Below are 20,025 nucleotides of genomic sequence, written 5' to 3'. Positions count from 1 at the left end.
CGGAGACGCGAAACATTATTTTAACTTCAAATGGGTTTCAAATTTAATAATTTATAATTCTTGTGATTAGTCAAATTTTTTTCATTTAATAATAATTTTTATAATAACTTAATTATTACACAAAAAATATTATTATTATTATTATTTTATCATTTTTTTTTTCAAATACAACCTTGACTATATAATTCTTATAAATAATTTTAAATTAAAAACTATTATTATTTAATAAGATACTTTTCATCATGAAAATTATTAAATTAATTATTTAATTAAAAAATATTTTCTAAAAATAATAATAATAATAATAAAAGGAAGAATCATTCCTATGTTTGGGAGCCAAAAACCGTTTTTTTAGAATCTGAAATAATATTATAATTTAGAGATTAAACGTCTCTGATTTTGCCTCGGCCATTAAAAGATAAACTAAAACCCTGTTCATGTGCAGCTGCCGATCAAGAACAGAACCCATCCAACCCCATGATTATGGACTGACCTCCACCGGCACCTCAGGTTGATTTCTTCTTCCATCCCCTTTTTTATTCTGCTGTTCGCTTTCTGTGAATGTTGCGTAAATATTCCATTTCGCAAAACAATGTGATTCTGCTGATCAAATTTGAGAATCTGCTCCTCGAATGGCTTAAATCTCTATATTTTCGCTCCATCTTCAGTTTGGTTCTATGATCGTTTAAGAACACTGAGAACTTCGAGGATTTTTTTTTTTTTTTTTAATTTTTTTCTAACAAAACTCTCATTCAATGAGTTGAAAGATTAGGAAATCATTCCTTGTTGTACTGTTCTTTGGTTCTAAGGATTATGAATCTTGCAGGTGAACAAAAATGGATTTGAAACATAAGGGTATATCATGGGTTGGAAACATGTTCCAAAAATTTGAAGCAGTGTGCCAGGAAGTGGATAATATTATAAATCAGGTTATCCTCGTTTCCTTCTCTTTTTTACGTTCTGTGATCCAACATTTTGACAATAGAGTTCATGTGGTAGCTTTCTTATTGGGTTGACTGTGTCACTGAATCGTTCATCTTTGTCGTGCAATTTAGTAATTTTTCGCTGAGGTTTGCTGTAGGAATAAACTGTTAAACTGATCTTATGCACAGGATAAGGTTGAATATGTTGAAAATCAGGTTAGTTCAGCAAGTGTTAATGTGAAGAGATTATACTCTGATGTTGTTCAAGGTTTACTTCCTCCCACAGAGGGTTCTGTGAAATATGAAGCTAAAGCAGTGGCTCCGAGGGGACGTGTTCCGATTAATACATATTTCAAGTCACTGTCATACAATGAAGAAAAATCTGCAAATAATGTTGCTAATAAATCATCTGTGGGGCATGGTACTATCAATCATCAAGCTTCTTGTAAAGTTCTCTTTGTAAATGAAGAAGTTGCTCGATTTCCTAATCATTCTTCTCTTCGGTTGAATGCTGGTCTGCATGAGAACAAAAAAGAAAACGCTGTTAATGAACTACTTTCGGAGAAAAGCGATGGCTCATTGACTGATAAGTTTGCCGTCATGGAGTCGGATGCTATTGATCCTTTGAGTCGATCACTGAGAAATGTAAGTCGTGAAGTTAATGATATTAATAAAAGTGGTTCTTCGGTTTGTGATGACTCCGATCTGCTATTGGTGGATAATGTACTCTTAGTAGGGAACAACAATGGGGCTTTGACAAATAACGATGCAAGTAAGAGTTCTAAAGAGGATACGACCATAGAGTTCAATGCTAGTGATCCGTTGAACCATACGGCTAATCATAAATCTTGTCAAGTTAAAGTTACAAATGGAGAAGAATTTTTTATTTTGGATAACTCTCATCTGCCAATGGAATCTTCCAGACTCTCGTCGAAGAACGACGACGACTTGTCAAATGAAAACACCGATGAGTTTGTAAAGAAGGTTGGGATCATGGAACCTAACGCTGCTGATCATTTGAACGACAAACATCTTAGTCATGTATGGAGCGGTACAAACTTCGTAAGTAAAGAAGCTGATAATTCTAATATGCTTTTGAAGTCCGAGGTACCTTCAAGCAGAATCGATCATGCCTTGATAGATAAAGATTTCAATGAGAGTCCTGTAAAGGATGCTATCTTTGAGGATGATCTTGAAAGTTATTTATTGAATCTTCCCAGTGAAGAAGCTATGGTTTCTAATGGAAACCATCTGCAAATGGAGCCTGAACTACTTGCTATAAACAATGATGATGCTTTGACAGATGCATACTCTAATGAACGTTTACAAAAGGATACCATTTTGGAGATGGAGTATGATGCAAGTTATCCTTTAAAGAACCAGCCAAGACGTATATCAAGCAGCGTAAAATATAAAAATGAAGAAGTTTCTTCAGTTTCAATAGATAAGGCATCAGATGCAAGTTGTAAAGAACAAGCCAATTTAGAATTATCAACTGAGTTAACTTTGCACTGTGATGAAGAGTCGATTAAGGGCAATTCGTGCATTTATGGTAATGAGCGTGAGGGGGATATCGCGACCTTAACTGGAAATCCACAGGAAACTTCGATTCATGGTGCTGATGTTGAATCCATCCATAAAGTAGGAGAACCTTCTAGCATCTCGTCGAACAATTTAGTTGACTTATCCCCTAGGATGGAGACACGTTTGAGGTACTTCGAAAATGTTCCACATGCTACTTCTTCTGAACTGGCTTCTGTAGTTTTAGCTAGTGGGGAAACTGTAAAAGAGACAAAGTCAGTCTCCTCTCTGAAACCGCTTCCGAAGGGTTCGTTATCTGCTTCTAGAAGTTCGGTCAACCACTTTTCTAGTAGCACCGTTCATGAAAAACCTGTTGATAAGCGTGCATACATTGAGTGTAGATCTCATCCATCTTTCGAAGTGGTCACTCATGCATCTAATGGAAACAAGGCTTCGGAGACGAGATTTAACTCCTCCGGAAGCTCCTTATCATCATTTGAATCACTTGGTCTGTACTCTTATCTTCTATCCTAGGATAAGTGTTTGTGTTTTCTTATGATTTTCTTAAACCATTCATGATTCAGCAGGAACTCATGCCAGTAGCCAGGTTGAGTTTTCCAAATCTACTGGTTCTGGGATTTTAAGTTTCTCTACTGAAGTAGGTATGTCCCAAAGCTTGTGTTCATACTATTTTGTAAATTCCCTGCTGTTATCTGTAATTATTATGATGTTGTGGTAGTTCAATCTGTTGGCTATGTAGAAAATCTTTCATTAGGAATAAAGCAACAATCTTAAAAACTTTTCTCAGGTTGTCCGTATGATTTGAGTGGCCATATTCTGGATTTTGAAATGGAAACAGTGGATTTGGGACATAAGGTGACCGTCGAAGACGAGTGTGGCGTTATTGACTATAAAGCTCTCCATGCTGTCTCTCGCCGAACCCAAAAGCTCCGTTCTTACAAGGTCCATATATTATCTAAAGTTACATATATGAGCTTCCTCTTGCAATGTTGAGTTTATTTAAGACCTGGAAACACCTCTCGTTCTTTAAGATGATAATGTTTACCGATAACTTTTACTGTCCGTTTCTGATCTATTTTTCTTTTCTTTCTGAAAATAGAAGAGAATCCAGGATGCTTTTACTACCAAAAAGAGGTTGGCAAAGGATTATGAACAGCTAGCAATCTGGTATGGAGATACTGATCTGGACTCCATTACAGACAGTTCACAGAAGTCGGACAAGAAGAACGCATCCGATTCCGAGTGGGAGCTCCTGTAAATAAGACAGCTAATTCACTTCGTCTCGGCAATCAAACTTGTTTCCAGGTGGAGGAGAATCTTACATGCTGGAGATGAAGAGGAAGCTCGTCTGTTAATACCTACTCAAGATTAAGGTTCATCACTTTATCTATTGAAGTGCATAAGTTACCTTGGAAATTCCTAAATAAACGAGTTGCAAGAAATTTTGCACATATTTGCACTCTTTCTGGGCTATGAACCTTTGATACTTTAATTAATTTCATATCCTTGGTAAATAAAGCTGTCTTGTTTTATCTTTTTGGGAAAGATCTACTCTTTGTTTGACCTTTTGAACAGAACACTCGTGGACTTGTCGAGTTCAACAATTAGAAGCGCTTTTGGTGTTCGTTCTTCCCATCCAGACACTTGGACGATATCGCATTCCACGTTCGACCACTCTCAAGCTTACAGGCTCCCATTCTTTGCTCATGATGTCAATGAAATAGAAAGTGACAAACAGTAAGTCTTAACTTTGCATTTTGTGGCTCTGTCGTATACTTTTTATTGTCATCTGAACTTTTACTACAAAGATTAGCACCTGACTGCCATCATGTTGGAATGATTGTCTCTGTCTCTTCGTGTCGGGACAGCCTGGAACTGCTATGTAGTATAGTTTTACTTCTCATTGCTCCAATAAACAAAATTCAAACTCAAATCACATGACTTCGGGGATCTGGTCTTTTGAAGTGAAGAAGATCATCACTGTGTTTTTGCCAAACTAATGTGAAAGATTGTTGATTCAATGGTCTCATTCAGGATTCTGTTTTTGTATATCTTTATTAAAGTAGTGGACTAGCCATATCCTCTTGAGATTCTAAAATAGTGTAGCTTTACAGGAGCACGAGAATTACTGTAGGAGTTTGAAAAGGATTGTCTTTTGCCTATCTCCAAAGGCTGATATGCTGACATACTAGGGGATGAATTTGACTAAATCATAAGTTATTGTGAGTGTTTATGATGAAGCTCCCACTTAGATTAGTTTGGTTCTGATTGCCTACCTGGTATTCCCATGTAGTGGAAATCAGATAAGCAGCTGACATCAGTTTCTATCTCCCTTTGTAACTTTATCGGCTGGTTTTATCCATTTATTTCCGTAATAGCCATACTAGCACATATTATCCTCTTTGAGTTTTCCCTTTCGGACTTTCCCTAGGGAGAGGTTTTCACACTCCAACGTCCTCGCTGGCACTCATTCCCTTCTCCAATCGATGTGGGACCCCCTAATCCACCCCCTTCAGGACCTAGCATCCTTGCTGGCACACCATCTCGTGTCCATCCCCTTCGGGGCCTCCTCCCCAACCGATGTAGAATCTCAAAATCCATCCCCCTTCGGGGCCTAGTGTCTTTGCTGGCACTCATTTTTTTCTCCAATCGATGTGGGACCCCCAATCAACCCCCTTTTAGGGCCCAGCGTCCTTGCTGACACACCGTCTCATGTCTGCCCCCTTCGGGGCTCAACCTCCTCACTGACACATTGCTCAGTGTCTGGCTCTGATATCATTTGTAACAGCTCAAGTCCACCACTAGTCGATATTGTCCTGTTTGAAGTTTCCCTCAAAAATTTTAAAACGCGTCTACTAGGGAAAGGTTTTCATACTCTTATAAGGAATGTTTTATTCTTTTCACTCACGGTCACTCTGTACTCTTTCTTGCATTATCTATTGCCCCTTCCATTATATTGATAGCTTACCACTCTATTGTCTATCCATTTTCTCTCCTTTTCTCCTTGACCTCTATCCAGGTTGGATAGACATGATGATGGCATACCCTTCTTCTCAAGCCTGCTACCTCTTCTGCATATGAGAGAAGCACAAGTCTTACAACATGGGCCATGAGTGTTTATTGGGGGTTCCATGTCAAACAAGATGGCTGTAAAGAAAGAAGAGATGCTCTGAGTGGCTGTAAATGTCAATATTTGAGCCTCAAAACAAGATAAGATCTCCCCTCCCATGAAAAAATTGGTCACATCCACAAAAAAGTAGCTTCTGCTTTTTCTCAAAACCCTTCAGGATATGAAAAGACTGTAAGTTAATGATAATAATGAACATATAGTCATAGCTTATGCTTTTACTTGATCTATGTCATTAATATCATTAACACGAAAACGACAAGATCCAAACTTTGGGTTTGTTAATTAGTACGATGTCACGAGTGCCGAACAGATTAATGAACATGCTGCAACAACATTCCGTCGAAGATCAAGTAGAAACATAACCCGAAATTCACCAAAAAAAGGTATTGAAACGAAAAAACTTGTATCAAAATCACATGGTTGTAGTATAGTCAGATCAATCACTTTATAGTTGAGTTGGCCGATTTCACGCCTACCAAACAAACCCATTACCAAATGTTCAAGAACAAGAACATGACATATCTCGGTCATCTTCAAAAACATGCATGCTTTTTCTTTTATGGAGATCTTTTTCAATCACGCGTTCATTTCAATAGGCTCCAATATAAACGAGGTAAAAATTCAAAGGGATGCCTTGAACTTTTAGGTTACGTAAATGACTTGTAAAAATGTTTTCAAAGATATATCAACTTCGTGTCTTAGATGTATCCTCGAAGTGTCGTGTCGAGTTTTACGTAGTTATTATTTTTTTTTTTAGTAGTAATTAAAGATTTAATCGGGACAAAATCTGGAAGCAGATCTTTATCAACTTTTGTTTAACAACTAATTAAGCACTTAAATGTGGAATTAAAGGCATCCTTTTCTTTCTATTATGTCAATCATATTCTACTTTTTTTTTTTTTTTAATTATCATATTTATATTTATCCATTTACTATGCCGACATATTTCATTTGTAAATTATTTAGTTTTATATTTTTTTTATTTATATTTTTGAAAAGTGTTTTAATAAACGAAGTCCAGATTTGAAAACTAAAAAAGATTTAAAATTTGATTAAGATTTGCAGCGTTAAAGGGGTCGGGTGAGAAAACAAACACAATTTTCAAAAATTAAACGATCATTTATTCTCTGAGTGAATTAAAAGAAATATTATTATAACAGTCCAAATTCATTGTTCGCTTTGACCCTTTACGTATTTCCGTTAGTCTTACGATTTGAAAACACATCTACTAGTAAGAAGTTTTCACACCCTTGTAAAGAATGTTTTGTTCCCCTATTCAATCGACGTGGGATCTCACAATTCACTCCTTCTATTAGGGTCAGCATTAGATCTTACAAATCCACCCTTATTTGGGTCTAGCCTCCTCACTAGCACATCACCTGGTGTTTGCCTTTGATACCATTTGTAATAGTACAAGCACACCACTACATATATTATCCACTTTGACCCGTATCGTATTAGTCTCACGGCTTTAAAACGCGTAATGTTAGAGAGAAGTTTCCACACCTTTGTAATCTTATAAAAAATATCTTATAAAAATGTCGCGTTTTAAAACCGTAAGGCTGACAACTATACATGACCGGCTATTACAATTATTTTCTCGTTCGGCCTCTTAAAATGAAAAATGAAAAAAAGAAAAAAGAAAAGTATAGGATAATGTGAAAAGAAAGGCACTTTGAAAAGGAAAGAGAAGAAAATGGACATAAATTTTATACTTTGCCCACTTGAGAAGAAATAAAAAGATATAAATTAACCGACTTAGATTTTAGGCCTCAAATCCTATTATTTATTAAGTTTAAACCCTCTTTCCTTTTGGTGGGCTCTCGCATGATCGATATCTTTCGATCCCACGTTGATCGAAGAGAAAAACGAATGCTAGCAAAGATGTCGGGCCTCGAAGAGCAGTAGATTGTGAGATCCCACCTCGATTGAAAAGGAAAATGAAGAATTCTTGAAATCGTAAGGGAAAAACTCAAAAACAACAATATCTACTGGTGATAGACTTAAGTGCATACGTGACACCCTGTATAACAATCGATCGGTAAAAATTGATTATATAAGTGATTTTCTTTTACATGTGATCAAACGCGGAAAGTTCAAATAAGATGTACTCAGAACCAATAAAAATGTGACACGTCGATAAATTTTCTTTCCAAAGACGGGAAAGACAAAAGCTTTATAACGTTTTATCAAACACCCATATGTTGGCCATGGCCTATTAAAAAAAAGTTGACCATGGTGAAGGCTTTATCGAGTGGCCAAACCATATGATATCATAATCTTTATAGAAAATATATACTTTTGAACATAAACATTAATCATTCACCACTATACGTGGGAAAGTCATATTCTCAAAATTCTTTTGCGCGAAATTGAGGAAAGCATTAACCGTCGGTATCAGCATAGCTCAGCCAACAGTACCACCGAAAAAAACGTATATACTATTATTATTATTTCGTCAAAGTCAAAACTTTAGTTTTATATCCAAAGGATAACAATGGTAAGAAAAAGAAATCCATTATCTTCTTTACAAAAAGGCAAAGGAAATTATAAAAAATCATCATTATCATATGGAACCAAAAAAAACACATAAATTCTTTGAATTTGCACAATGGGTTTGCAAACAAAATGAAAATGAAAGGCCAATTCACTTTTTCTCTTTCGGCTCGCCACAATTATTGGTTGAGTTTCGAGAATCGAGTAAACTGTACTTTTTCGACTCACAAAATGAAGTTACGAGAGAAAATAAGAGGAATAATAATGTGGTAATTATAGAATTGTATAATATCGCTCGTTCTCTACAAAACCCACAATTTATTCTCTCTCAATTCACAACCAAAATCAAACGTAAAAACTCGAGCATAGCTTAACTGATAAAAACAATGACTATTGTCACCCAAAAGTTAATGTTTTGATTCCTCTCTCAACTGATGTTTCGTTCAATGATGGCGTGGATCAGGTCCTCCGGGGCTGAGTCTTTTGGACACGAAATGTCGTCCAAGCTTCTCTTTTTCTTCGACGATAACCTTCAAGAGTTCTTTGACGTTCTTTACAAAGATCTCGTTTTTCGTATTCGCCAAAGAAGAGAAAGACAAAGAAGAAGAAGAAGAAGAAGAAGGCAAGCGGCTTTCACAAATGGAGGAAGAACACAAGAACAATATGAGCACAAGGCAAAAGAACTTATGATAATAAGCCATTAAAGAGAGTTGTTGAGGTGTTTTGGTTGGATGTTCCAATACTTATAGGCTTATCTATGTGTGTGTGTGTATATATATATATATATATATATATATATATACACTCATAAGGAAGATAAGTCAAGATGTGACGGAAGAGCTGTATTTTATTTTAATAATAACATAATAAAAGTCAGTGCCTTTCCTATCTAAAAAGCATGTTTAAATGCTGGCTTCGAAAACCCATTAGCCGCAATCTTCCGCCGGCAACTCTATTTTAAAATAAATTAATAAAACTATCTTTAAATTTTTTATAATACGGAATCGCTAGTAATCGTGAGTCAGCCATACAACCGTGAATTTGGATAAGCGAAGGAAAACCAACCACCGCCGTTTGGTTTTGACACTCGAGCTACTGTCATTGAGAGGTGGTTGAAACACTAGAAACGGCGGCTCCTCGCTTCTTATTTATAAGCCACAACTCACTTTGACGTTTTCAATTTTTCATAGAATCTCTGGAGCTTTCCTAGTCACTCTTGTTTTGGGTCCGTTATTCTGATTGTAATTTTATTACCCAAGTGAAAAGTTCTTTCCTTTTTGGTCAATTGTGGGTAAAGAGGGATTCGAACTTCGATACCATAGTTTTCTAATGTAGTAGAGAACGCTGGAATCAAAGGTTAAACTAATAAGTTAGGGTTGATGTTAATGGAGAGGAAATGATGTTGTGAAGAATTGAATTATTATGAAGATGTGTAAATTTTTAACAGTAAAGTTGGTGGAATTGGCCTTTATGTTATATGTCCCTTTGGACCAACTATGTCGTTTCTTTGGTGCTACAAGAACAAAAAGGTTACTTTTTATGCTTTTTTTTTTTAACGCTAATCTTTTGCTCGGTTTGAAGTTTTTAGCTGCTTAAAACTCGAAAACAACCGTCTTTATCACTCAAAATGACTGGTAGTAACCCAGATAATAATTTAACCGGTGGGGTAAGGATTCCACCACAACCCGCCTGGAAAATGGTGAAAATTCTCCACCGAAAATGAAGGAAAGAGTCGGGAGAGATGTGTGAAATTCCCACTTCGGTTGGACAAAACTTCTCCCTAGTAGACGTATTTTAAAATATTGAAGAAACCCCAGATGAGAAATTACAAAGAAGACAATATCGGCTAGTAGTGGGTTTGAGTTGTTACAAATGGTATCAGAGCCAGACACTAGGCGGTGTGCCCACGAGGACGTTGGGCCCCCTAAAGGGAGTGGGTTGTGAGATTTCATCTCGATTGGAGAGGGGAACAAATCATTTCTTATAAGTGTGTGGAAACTTCATCCTAATCAAACGTGTTTTAAAGCTGTGAGGGGAAGTTCATAAGAGAAAGTCCAAGAATGACAATAGCGTAAGATCTCACTTTTAGTTCTCTTTTACCGTCCGATTTATTATCTTTCTCGTTGAGAGTTCACTTATAGGTTAACGAAAACTTCATTGGACATCGTTCTCCAGTTGTCACAAACATTTTCTACAGAAAAAAAGGAAAAAAAAAAGGTCAGTCAGCTCCACAAACTTGTTGAAGTGGAAAGTATTGGTAGCAGGGCCTCACCACTTTGAACCTAAGCGTTTGGTTCTTGCTTTTGGACCTTTGTTGTTTCTAAATTTTGGCGACCTTCCTGGTTTGGTATGACTTTTAAATTGCACCAAATTTCATTCTAAACCAACTTTTACTTTAATTTACTCGACCTCGTACAATATGTCATTCGTTTGGTATATCATTGTAGTGTTTAGTTAGGTTGAACGAATTTTGGTAGCATATACTCACCACAAATAAGGTACTTTTAGTTTTGGTCTTAGCACTGTCACCGTCTAACATGTACTTATCTATTCTAAAACAAGTCCACTATGGAGAAGTTTTCACATCTTTATAAGTAATATTTTGTTCACTTCTTCAATGGACGTGGGATCTCACAATCCACCCCCTTAGAAGCCCGACACCGCCCGATGTCTAAGTTTGATACCAACTGTAATGACTCAAGGCCACCGCTAGCAGATATTTAGCCCGTTACATATCATCGTCAGCCTCACAATTTTAAAACGTGTCTATTAGGGAGAGATTTCTACACTGTTATAAATAATGTTATATTCTCCTCTTCAACCAACGTGGGATCTAACATGTAATGATTATGGTTGAAATTCTATCGCATGCAAACCATTAGCATTTTAATACATATAAAAATCAATAAACAACAAAAATTAAAAATTAAAAAAATTGTAATTAATTTGATGATTGGTTAGCAAAAAGAATTATTTGCATTAATTATCTAATCTCATATTAGTGATTTTCTAATTGGAGCACTACTTTATGTTCTTGCTACAAACAAAATTAATTAAATATCCTTAATAATATTCCAAATAAAAGTAAGTCAATATTCATATTCATTTTATTTTTATTTTAATAAAAGACAACAAAAGGACAAATCAAATAAAAATGGATCTCAAATAGGCCAATGTGAAATTAATACATTAAACTAANATAATTTATTTTTGTCTCTCTTTTTTTTTTTTTTTTTTAAGATTTCTTTTTTGTTTAAGGAAATATTTGATGAATGAGGTATGTCCAACAAAATGTTGACTTTGACCTTCCCAACAGCTATGGCCTTTTAATTTTTAAAATGAGGTTTGACTTTATGTCTCATGATTTGAACCCTTTTTAATATAATGCTCACTTACTAACTTAAATTAGTTAGTAAGATAAGTTTTTTTATTAAAATAAATAAATAAATAAAATTCAAGAATACCCTTAAAAAAAATTAATTATTAAAAAAAAGTTGTTTAAAATAAAATCTGGCATGAAGAATCACTACAAGAGAAGTGATTTATGGAATATTTAAAGCAACATTGAGATCATGTCAAGTTTGAATGATTTTAAACCTACAATATAAACTACATATAATAGTAAAAAAAAATTAACCAATAGCTAAAGTAAAGCAAAAATGCTCTTTTTACTGCATTTTCAAGTCTACTCTATCAAGATAACATACATGATTATATTTCCGCACCGACCCAATTGCAAGAGCGAAACTCTACCAACTGAAGTATATCTCTCGAGTCAAGTGAGCTAAGTACAAACAAAAAATTTCCTCATAACATAAGAACACTTGGATTATAAAAAAAATGAGACTAAATAAATTGGTACTTTTCCACTCTAGCTTAATGGATTTTGTAGCTTTTTAGAGGAAAGAACAATGTTTAGTGGGGATTTTTTTTAGGGTTCTTGTATTTGGAAGAGTGCCCTAAATGGAACAATAGTGGGAATTATATAATGGATTCAATAAAACAAAGAAATCCCAACCTTTTCAATGGGAATTTAGACACATTTGTTTTGATGCATCTACCATTACTAATGTTTTTTCGTTTATATTTAATTAAAAAATAGAAAATTCTTTGACGTGCGAATGTTGTTGGGAAAATGACTGAAATTCTAATAGAAAAGATCATGATTTTATTGGTACGAAGTTTTTAGGATCAAATAGAAAGTTGCATCATACAAACAAATTAAATCGAAGTTTTGTTTGAACTTCAGTCTTGTGAATGAAATCCTCAAAGAATTCAGGGTGAAAAAATAGATAGCCTCGAAGTCTTCGTTGTGAAAAACTACGAAAAATTCAATGACCCTTTATCTTGAAAGTCGTACTTGTATTTTATTTTTGTATATTCGCGTATTCTATGAACAACAGGATTTCTATCGTCTTCAAGGGAAGGAGAGGTGATACCTTAAGGAGGGAGTAATCCCTTATTTTCTTGGATTGTACCTCTTGTTCTTCCTAGAGTTCAAAGACGGGAGAGAGAGATTGAACTATCGACTTTTGAAATTGTCTTATTCTTCTATTCAACAATTGTAGGAATGAGAGATCGAGATCGAACTATCAACTTTTGTGGTGCACAAGAAACTTAATCAGGGTTACGAGAATGCTAACGCATTCAATTATAGTTGTAACCTAGTATTTACATGTTTGATACACATTCAATTATAGCTATTCAGGAAGTAACGGTAACCTATCTACACTACAGAGAGATCCATTTGTGTCACCAACGGAACCAATGAAGTCGTCAAACTCGGTAGTAGGATCTACTTTTCCAAGTGTTTTCCCATTTTCATCCACATTAGCAATCAAGGGTAAGATTCGGAGACGAACGTTCTCCTCCATCTCCTTGCCAATTCTCTCCGACTGTAGATGATACTTCCGAATAAGGTCCATCTGAAGAGACAGGATGTGGGGTGGCCTAGGGAGGAGCTCAACAGACTCTTCTCTAGGGATAACTATCTGCTCAATGGCCATTCTGGCTTCCTGTGAGGTAGCAAGCAATAAAAGAACTGCAAGTGCTATGATGTGTAGTGAACAGAACATATTCATCAAGAGGATAACTAGCAAAGATTGATGAAAACAGCCGATTTCTGCTCTGGGGTGATTGTTTTTTGTTTTGTAATTGATTTTACTTCTAAAGAACGGGTAAATAATCGTCCTAGCCCAAATGTGAGATCTCACGTCAATTGGGGAGGAGAACAAAACCCCCTTTATAAAGGTGTGGAAATCTCTCCTTAGCAGACGCGTTTTAAAAATCTTGAAAGGAATCTCGAAAGAAAAAGCCCAAAAAGAACAATATTTGCTAGCGTAGGCTTGAGCCGTTACAAATGATATCAGAGCCAAAGACCGGGCGATGTGCCAGTGAAGAGGCTGAGCCCTGAAGGGGAGTGGATTGTGAGATCTCATATCGGTTAGGGAGAACAGAACACCCTCTATAAGAGTGTGGAAACCACTCTCTAGCAGATGTGTCTTAAAAACCTTGAGAGAACGTCCAAAAAGAACAATATCTCCTAGCGGTAGGCTTGGACCGTTGCACCAAATCTTTTACCAGCCACCAAAAGAACTGGGTTTTTTCTAAAAGAAACAGCTCCCACGCCGTTGGAGGAGGGGGAGAGATAATGGCATGTATACACGTTATTATTCAACTGTCGTTGAAGTCACCAGCAATGACACGTTATTATTCAAACGTAGATAAAAGTATTGTTTATGAGCTTAATTTTCAAAAATAGAGGATCAAAAACAAAACGATTATCAAACGGATCAAAAGTGAACTATGCACATTTAAAAAGATAAAAGATGAGGCATACCTCCAAAGCATCAGTTTTCTCCGAAGATTTTATCCTGCTCAGTGATTCAAAATCTTCTCCCTCATCTTCCTGATCAAGAATTAGTGCCCTTAAGGTCCTCGTGATATGCACTAATGAACCAGTCTACAAAGGGAAAAAAGTGGGCTGAGTAGGCACGAGAATTTAAACTTCTGACTTCAAGTAAAGAAGTACATGTCAATTACCGTGGGCAATATTAGTACCCATTTTTGGCTTGTAAATCTAGAAATGTCAATACCTTAATCGCGTAAATGGGTATGTCGTGAGATTTCGCAGCAGCTTGAATCCCAGCATTCTTTTTTAGCTTGGACTGCAAGGCAAAAAGGGCATCCGCCTCACTGATATTATCGGTAAAATGGATGGCCACATCATTCATCCTTAACTGCTTGAACCCTTGGATCACGCTTTCTTCCAATACCTACAACAGCTGCACATTTAATAAGTTCCACAACCAACAGCTATTCCGTAAACCCTAAATGTAACATCTCAAGTCCACCACTAATAGATATTATCCGCTTTGGCCTGTTATATATCGTCATCAGCCTCACGATTTTAAAACGTGCCTACTAGGGAGAGGTTTCCACACCCTTATAAGGAATGCTACGCTCCCCTCTCCAACCGATGTGAGATCTCACAATCCACCTCCCTTGGGGGTCTAGCATCCACGCTGGCACACCACTCAATAACCTGGCTCTGATACCATTTGTAACAGTCCAACCCCACCATTAGCAGATATTGTCCGCTTTGGCCCGTTATGTATCGGCGTCAGCCTCACGGTTTTAAAACGCGTCTGCTAGGGAGAGGTTTCCACACCCTTATAAGGAATGTTCCGTTCCTCTCTTCAACCGACGTGGGATCTCACATTAAAAGTATACAATATCTTACTAATCGAATGTTAAATGTTTCAGATATGCCTATAATGCGTAGTGTGACCTATTCCACTGCCCGGTAACAATATGCAGCGACGTTTAAACTATATTGAACCGACATATTTCGTCTCAGTTCCAAACAGAAAGATTCAAAAACACTTTTAGTTTGCTGAATTTTTATGAAAGTAACAATTAGTTCTAAGCATGAAGAAGGTGTTCATAATAAACTATTAACATTAGTTCTAAGCATGAAGAAGATGTTCATCGCATTCATTTGTCGAAGTTGAAAGATTGTATCTTACCCCATAGACAAACAGACTAAGTGGAATCTTTCCTTCATCTTCTTCAGAGGATTCTCCTGCAGGTGGAAGGATCTCAAACGATATCTCACTGGGCTGCTGACCACTTTTCTCATAATACGCATCGGAAGCATTCACTGGAGCTTCACCCTTATCGTGGGAGAAAGTGGATACGAAGGTATCACTTTGTATAGTTTCTTTCCCCTCTGTAGTATTGATCCTTCGAACTTCAACATTAGGAAAACGACCTTCACAAAAGAAGTGGTGACAATAAGCTGAAAGTGGTTGCTGCAAGCTGCTTCAAATTTCCATATTATTTAATAACAATTGTTTACCACAAAGAATGGCGTCAACAGTTGCGTCGAGGCTACGATGAACTCTCAACTCAGTCTTCGATATGATCTCTACCCCACAAGCAAATGTTGAAGGTCCTTTTCTTTCCAGCACAGTCTTTTGAACACGTCTCCGGCTTGCCTCCTCATCCCCAAGAGTTACACTCTGTAAAATGATTTTATTGAGCTATAAGTTCCAAAGTTACAAAGTGTGCGCGCACACATATTTAAGCTCATTACATCATAAAAGTAAGTGAGCTTTAAAGATGAACTACGAATGTAACAGCTCAAGTCCACCGCTAGCAGATATTGTCTTTTTTGGGATTTCCCTTTATGGCTACCTCTCAAGGTTTTTAAAACGCGTCTGATAGGGAGAGGTTTCTACACCCTTACAAAGAATGTTTCGTTCTCCTCCCCAACCGATGTGGAATCTCACAATTCATGCCTCCTTCAAGGACTAGCGTCCTCGCTAGCACACCGCCCGGTGTCTAGCTCTGATACTATTTGCAATAGCTCAAACCCACCACTGGCAGATATTGTCCTCTTTGAGCTTTCCCTTGCAGGTTTTCCCTCAAGATTTTCACAAGTCGTCTGTTAGGGAGAGGTTTCTACACTCTTATAAAGAAGGTTTCATTCTCCTCTCCAACTGGTGTGGGATCTCATAACAAAGTACTGCGAAGGGAGACACTATTTCCTATCTCATGCTAAACTTGAAAATTCAGCAGTAAAGGACCCCGTTAACAAAATTAGAGAAATCAATTGAATTAAGAGGGAAATAACACTCAACCACCAACAAGAAGGAAGAAAGGTAAATAGTCCCACGCACTGAGAAAATGTATATATCGTGCAACAGTCTATTCTTAAGCATTTGTTAAAATACCCATCACTCACAGTACTTGAAAAATCAAAATAATCAGAAGAATGCAGTGAGGTAAGAACAGATCACACCTGTATTCCTCCAACAAGCATCTCCAGTAAAGGATTCATGATCAGATTCTCAATTGTAACTCCATGAGCAGTAGCAACTAGCTGAATACCACGTTGGGCTATGGTGCTTGCAGCCATGGCTTCAAGTTTTGTGCTTATTTCATCTATAATAATTACTTGAGGCATATGGTTTTCAACTGCTTCAATCAAAACCTGATCAAGTGAAAAATGTAAGAGATCAATAAACATGAATAAGATGAATGAAATCGCAATCAACTCATTACTGTACCCAAACATATAATGCGTGAGAAGTGAAAAAGATGAATCAACCCCACGAATGAAATTTTGCTGCTAATGTTGTTGCAATTGTCTTATATAGATTGGTCGCAAGGCTTATTAGCCTGAACTGTTTTACTTTATTGGCTTAGTCATTTTTTGGGAATCAAACACACGCCAGTCTCATTCGTGGGTGAATCTATATACCCCTCTCATAAAACTTGCAAAAGACTTTCTAGATATCCTCCTTTAAATCTTCCAAATTATCCTGATAAAAGGTCATCATGAAACCATCAGGTCTGAGAGCCTTATTTCTATCAAACCCAAAAAACCACATCGCCATATCTAACCCAAAAGTCACCATTACCCGGTCGAAGTACCTAGGAACGAAGTCTTGTTGGTTCAGAAAGACAAATGCAGAAATTGAGTTCCAAGTCATACCTTATGTTGCATATCAGAGTCTGGAACCTGCATTCGACGAGCATTACCAATTCCTGCATGAGGTATATCACCATCACCACCAATCTCATTGGAGGTGTCTACAATCATTACACGCTTCTTGAAATCATTAGCAAGAATCCTAGCTATTTCCCTACAAAAATGTCACAGAGCATTACTCAAGGATTTCCACATAAAAAAATCGTAAATTATCTCTAAATTATACTATCTAAAGTAACATTTATAAGGAACTCTGTTTCTGTCAGCTTGAAATAGAGATCCACAAATTAAGGTATTTCCTTTTTCAAAATCTCTTGGGCTTTAAGAAAGATTATGTATGTACAAAACTAAAAATTTACTAACCTGATAATTGTGGTTTTTCCCACCCCTGGAGGCCCAATGAGCAACAAAGAAGACCCATCTTGAATCAAATCCCTCAGCAAGATAGCACTTCCTGAGATAGCTCGACCCACACGACAAGTTAGACCAATAATTACACCCTTTCGATTCCTGATGGCACTGATCCGATGCAATGTTCTACTAATGCCAGCTCTATTGTCAATGGCAAAGTCACCGACCTGCAATGCATTAGTACAAAGATCTTGATATGGTTTTTATTTTTAAGTGGTTAAAACGCATACTTTAATTTACTCAGCCACATGAGCTAAGCTTTTTTATCCTTTTGGAGGAGTAAGAAGTGGAGGATTTTAATCCTAGCAAGTCTTTTTTTTATACTGATTGATCTTTTTCGGTTAAATTGCTAAATTACAAGTTTAGTTTCTAAATTTTTATATTTGTGTCTAATAGATCCCTCACAACTTTAAAAGTGTCCAATTAGTCCATAAACCTTTAATTTTATATCTAATAGGTACCCATGTATTCGAAATTGTTTTAAAATAACTTTGTTTTGATATAAAATTGAATTTTATGTCTAAGGGAACATTGAACCTTCAATTTTGTGTCTATTAGACACGTGAATTAAAAAAAAAAATGTAGAATATCAATAACTTATTCGAAATAAAAGTAAATTCTTGCAAATTTGAAAGGTTAAGAACTTATAAAACTTTATGAACACAAAATTGAAAGTTCAGAAATCTATTAGACATTTTTTAAAGTTTAGGGATCAAATCGATATTGACTTGAAAGTTCATAGACTAAACTTGTAATTCAGCCACATTTTTTTACATTGAGTTGATAAACCTACCATTAATCAAAGAACCAACCATCCTGTCCTATTTGAACTTTGGAGTAATACCAAGTTACCAACTGACCTTCCACCAATTTCGCGGTGGTACAGTGAGAAATTTCCAAGTTCCAAAATCCTCACGGCCTTCACCTCCTTAAAGACATCTTTCCTCCAATTCATACCAGTCGAGATTCTCATAGTACACATATGAATTGAACACAACACTCCTAATCTGCCAGTCTTAGTAAGATTAACGCTACTCCATATGGTCGCCATTAACAACCAGCTTTAGAAATAAATTTGAAAAAGTTAACGCAATATAGGAATTAGATCGGTATGTTATAATTGTGTTCAATTTCTAACTTCCCAGACAAACAATCAAACAGGACGTGGGCAGTCTCATCAAAATAAGTAAACAAACAAACGAATGTGAACAAAGAGCTGAACATACCTTGGAAGTGGCAAACCGTAGGTCATCAACAGTTATTTGAGAATCGGAGAGCAAGAAATCCCCAGTAGGAAACCGAGCCAGTGGTTTCCGACCCAAATCCAAGACAACTTCAATCAGTTGGTGACACTCCTCATGCTCCCTTATTCTACGCCGCATTTCTTCAGGTAAGAGCACCAACAACCGATCCAATTCATCGTCGAATTCTTCATCACGGGAAGAAGTTTCAGGGGAATTCATAGAGCACAAACATAATCGTCGATTCCCAGATGCCCGATTCACGAGAAACTGAGAAATCAATGATCGTTGAGGAAATAGTTGAAGGGATTGACGGTGAAACTTGGGAAGAAGAGCTTGGCACTTGAGCTGGATTGTTGGAGGAAGAAGAAGAAGATGATTAAGCTGTGTAAACCTAAGCATCTGTTAATGGCGGGAAAAGTTGAAACCCTACTCTTGATTTCAACTTCCCTCGAAAAATTATCAAACAGTTCTTCAGTATCCGATTGGTAGAATTTTCACTTCTTTCTGGCCACAAACATGGAAGAAGATAACTGATCTTTCTCCATTGATCTTCGAATTTGCAATAAGTGATAATTATTATTTTTCATACAATAAATAAATAATTTACTTTGAAATTTGAATAAATATCTTTAGCCCTAAATTTAAATATTATAACTTAAATATTAATGTGAGGGGAATAATAAAGATTAGAGCCGGGTTGGGCTTACTTTTTTCATTCACTAATGGGCCACGGATCAGCCCAATTAAATTGAAGAGACGGGCCCAATTAAAATTGGGCTTGCAAAGATTTAAGATTATAATAATTATCCCAAATAATAATAATAATAATAATAATATCTAAATCAACATCGTACAGTGTGAAAAATATTTTGAACCAACTAGTTTGGTTAAGTTGGTGACTCGAAAAATTCGAAAAACTGAAAATTCACAATCCAATTCAACCTAACTTGAAAAACTGAGTTAGGTTCGATTGTCGAGTTATTTTTTTTATTATTTAAAAATTTTATAATTATCCAAATTTCATAAAATTTAAATATCAAACATTTACAAGTCATAATGCATAGCTAATATCGGTTACAAACATTAAATATTTTTAATATTTTTAAAATATAGTACGTTAGTCGCATTGACGGCAAATGAAATCGAATTTTTAATTTTTCAATAATTCAACCCAACTCTAAACGAGTATTGACCGAAGAAAGAAGCACTCGAACGTGATTCACTTCTAACAATGGTGCAAAGGGGTTACCTCAAAAGGAGACAGAGTGACTCGCTAGAAAG

At 36.2% G+C, this 20,025-nt stretch overlaps 2 protein-coding genes across 3 annotated transcripts; one reads left to right on the top strand and one right to left on the bottom strand.

The window, feature by feature from the left end:
* Window positions 1–277: 277 nt before the first annotated feature.
* On the top strand, window positions 278–4,004 carry LOC111476834. Of its 2 annotated transcripts, none has more exons than XM_023120658.1 (6): window positions 278–510; window positions 827–929; window positions 1,113–2,952; window positions 3,032–3,106; window positions 3,253–3,407; window positions 3,565–4,004. In XM_023120658.1, the coding sequence occupies exons 2-6, from the start codon at window positions 837–839 to the stop codon at window positions 3,721–3,723; spliced, it is 2,322 nt and encodes a 773-aa protein (XP_022976426.1). In that variant the 5' UTR covers window positions 278–510; window positions 827–836; the 3' UTR covers window positions 3,724–4,004. The 2 variants fall into 2 exon arrangements, with proteins under 2 accessions (XP_022976426.1, XP_022976425.1); XM_023120657.1 differs by having other exon boundaries at window positions 446–510; window positions 3,029–3,106; window positions 3,565–3,999.
* An 8,667-nt stretch (window positions 4,005–12,671) lies between these two features.
* LOC111476845 (uncharacterized protein ycf45) lies at window positions 12,672–19,317 on the bottom strand. The gene is made up of 9 exons (XM_023120676.1): window positions 18,727–19,317; window positions 17,453–17,667; window positions 17,093–17,243; window positions 16,397–16,588; window positions 15,452–15,614; window positions 15,120–15,364; window positions 14,187–14,366; window positions 13,931–14,053; window positions 12,672–13,106 (listed from the first exon to the last, which is right to left on the bottom strand). Exons 1-9 carry the CDS (start codon window positions 19,141–19,143, stop codon window positions 12,792–12,794), a joined length of 2,001 nt encoding a protein of 666 aa, XP_022976444.1. The 5' UTR covers window positions 19,144–19,317; the 3' UTR covers window positions 12,672–12,791.
* Window positions 19,318–20,025: the final 708 nt, after the last annotated feature.

The sequence above is a fragment of the Cucurbita maxima genome, unplaced genomic scaffold (assembly GCF_002738345.1).
Source record: "Cucurbita maxima cultivar Rimu unplaced genomic scaffold, Cmax_1.0 Cma_Scf00003, whole genome shotgun sequence".
Taxonomy (NCBI): Eukaryota; Viridiplantae; Streptophyta; class Magnoliopsida; order Cucurbitales; family Cucurbitaceae; genus Cucurbita; species Cucurbita maxima.
Note: the sequence above shows the minus strand (reverse complement) of the source record. Positions and strands in the feature narration are given on the sequence as shown.

Excerpts from the sequence above, each read along its gene's own strand:
- LOC111476834 (XM_023120657.1), top strand. The coding sequence starts at position 837 with ATGGATTTGAAACATAAGGGTATATCATGGGTTGGAAACATGTTCCAA. Across the intron at positions 3,107-3,252 it reads AAGTTTCTCTACTGAAGTAG|GTTGTCCGTATGATTTGAGT; the intron begins GTATGTCCCAAA and ends AACTTTTCTCAG. Across the intron at positions 3,408-3,564 it reads AAAAGCTCCGTTCTTACAAG|AAGAGAATCCAGGATGCTTT; the intron begins GTCCATATATTA and ends TTCTGAAAATAG.
- LOC111476845 (XM_023120676.1), bottom strand. The coding sequence starts at position 19,143 with ATGCTTAGGTTTACACAGCTTAATCATCTTCTTCTTCTTCCTCCAACA. Across the intron at positions 16,589-17,092 it reads ACTCTGATATGCAACATAAG|GTTTTGATTGAAGCAGTTGA; the intron begins GTATGACTTGGA and ends TCACTTGATCAG. Across the intron at positions 15,365-15,451 it reads TGTTGACGCCATTCTTTGTG|GTCGTTTTCCTAATGTTGAA; the intron begins GTAAACAATTGT and ends TCTTTTGTGAAG.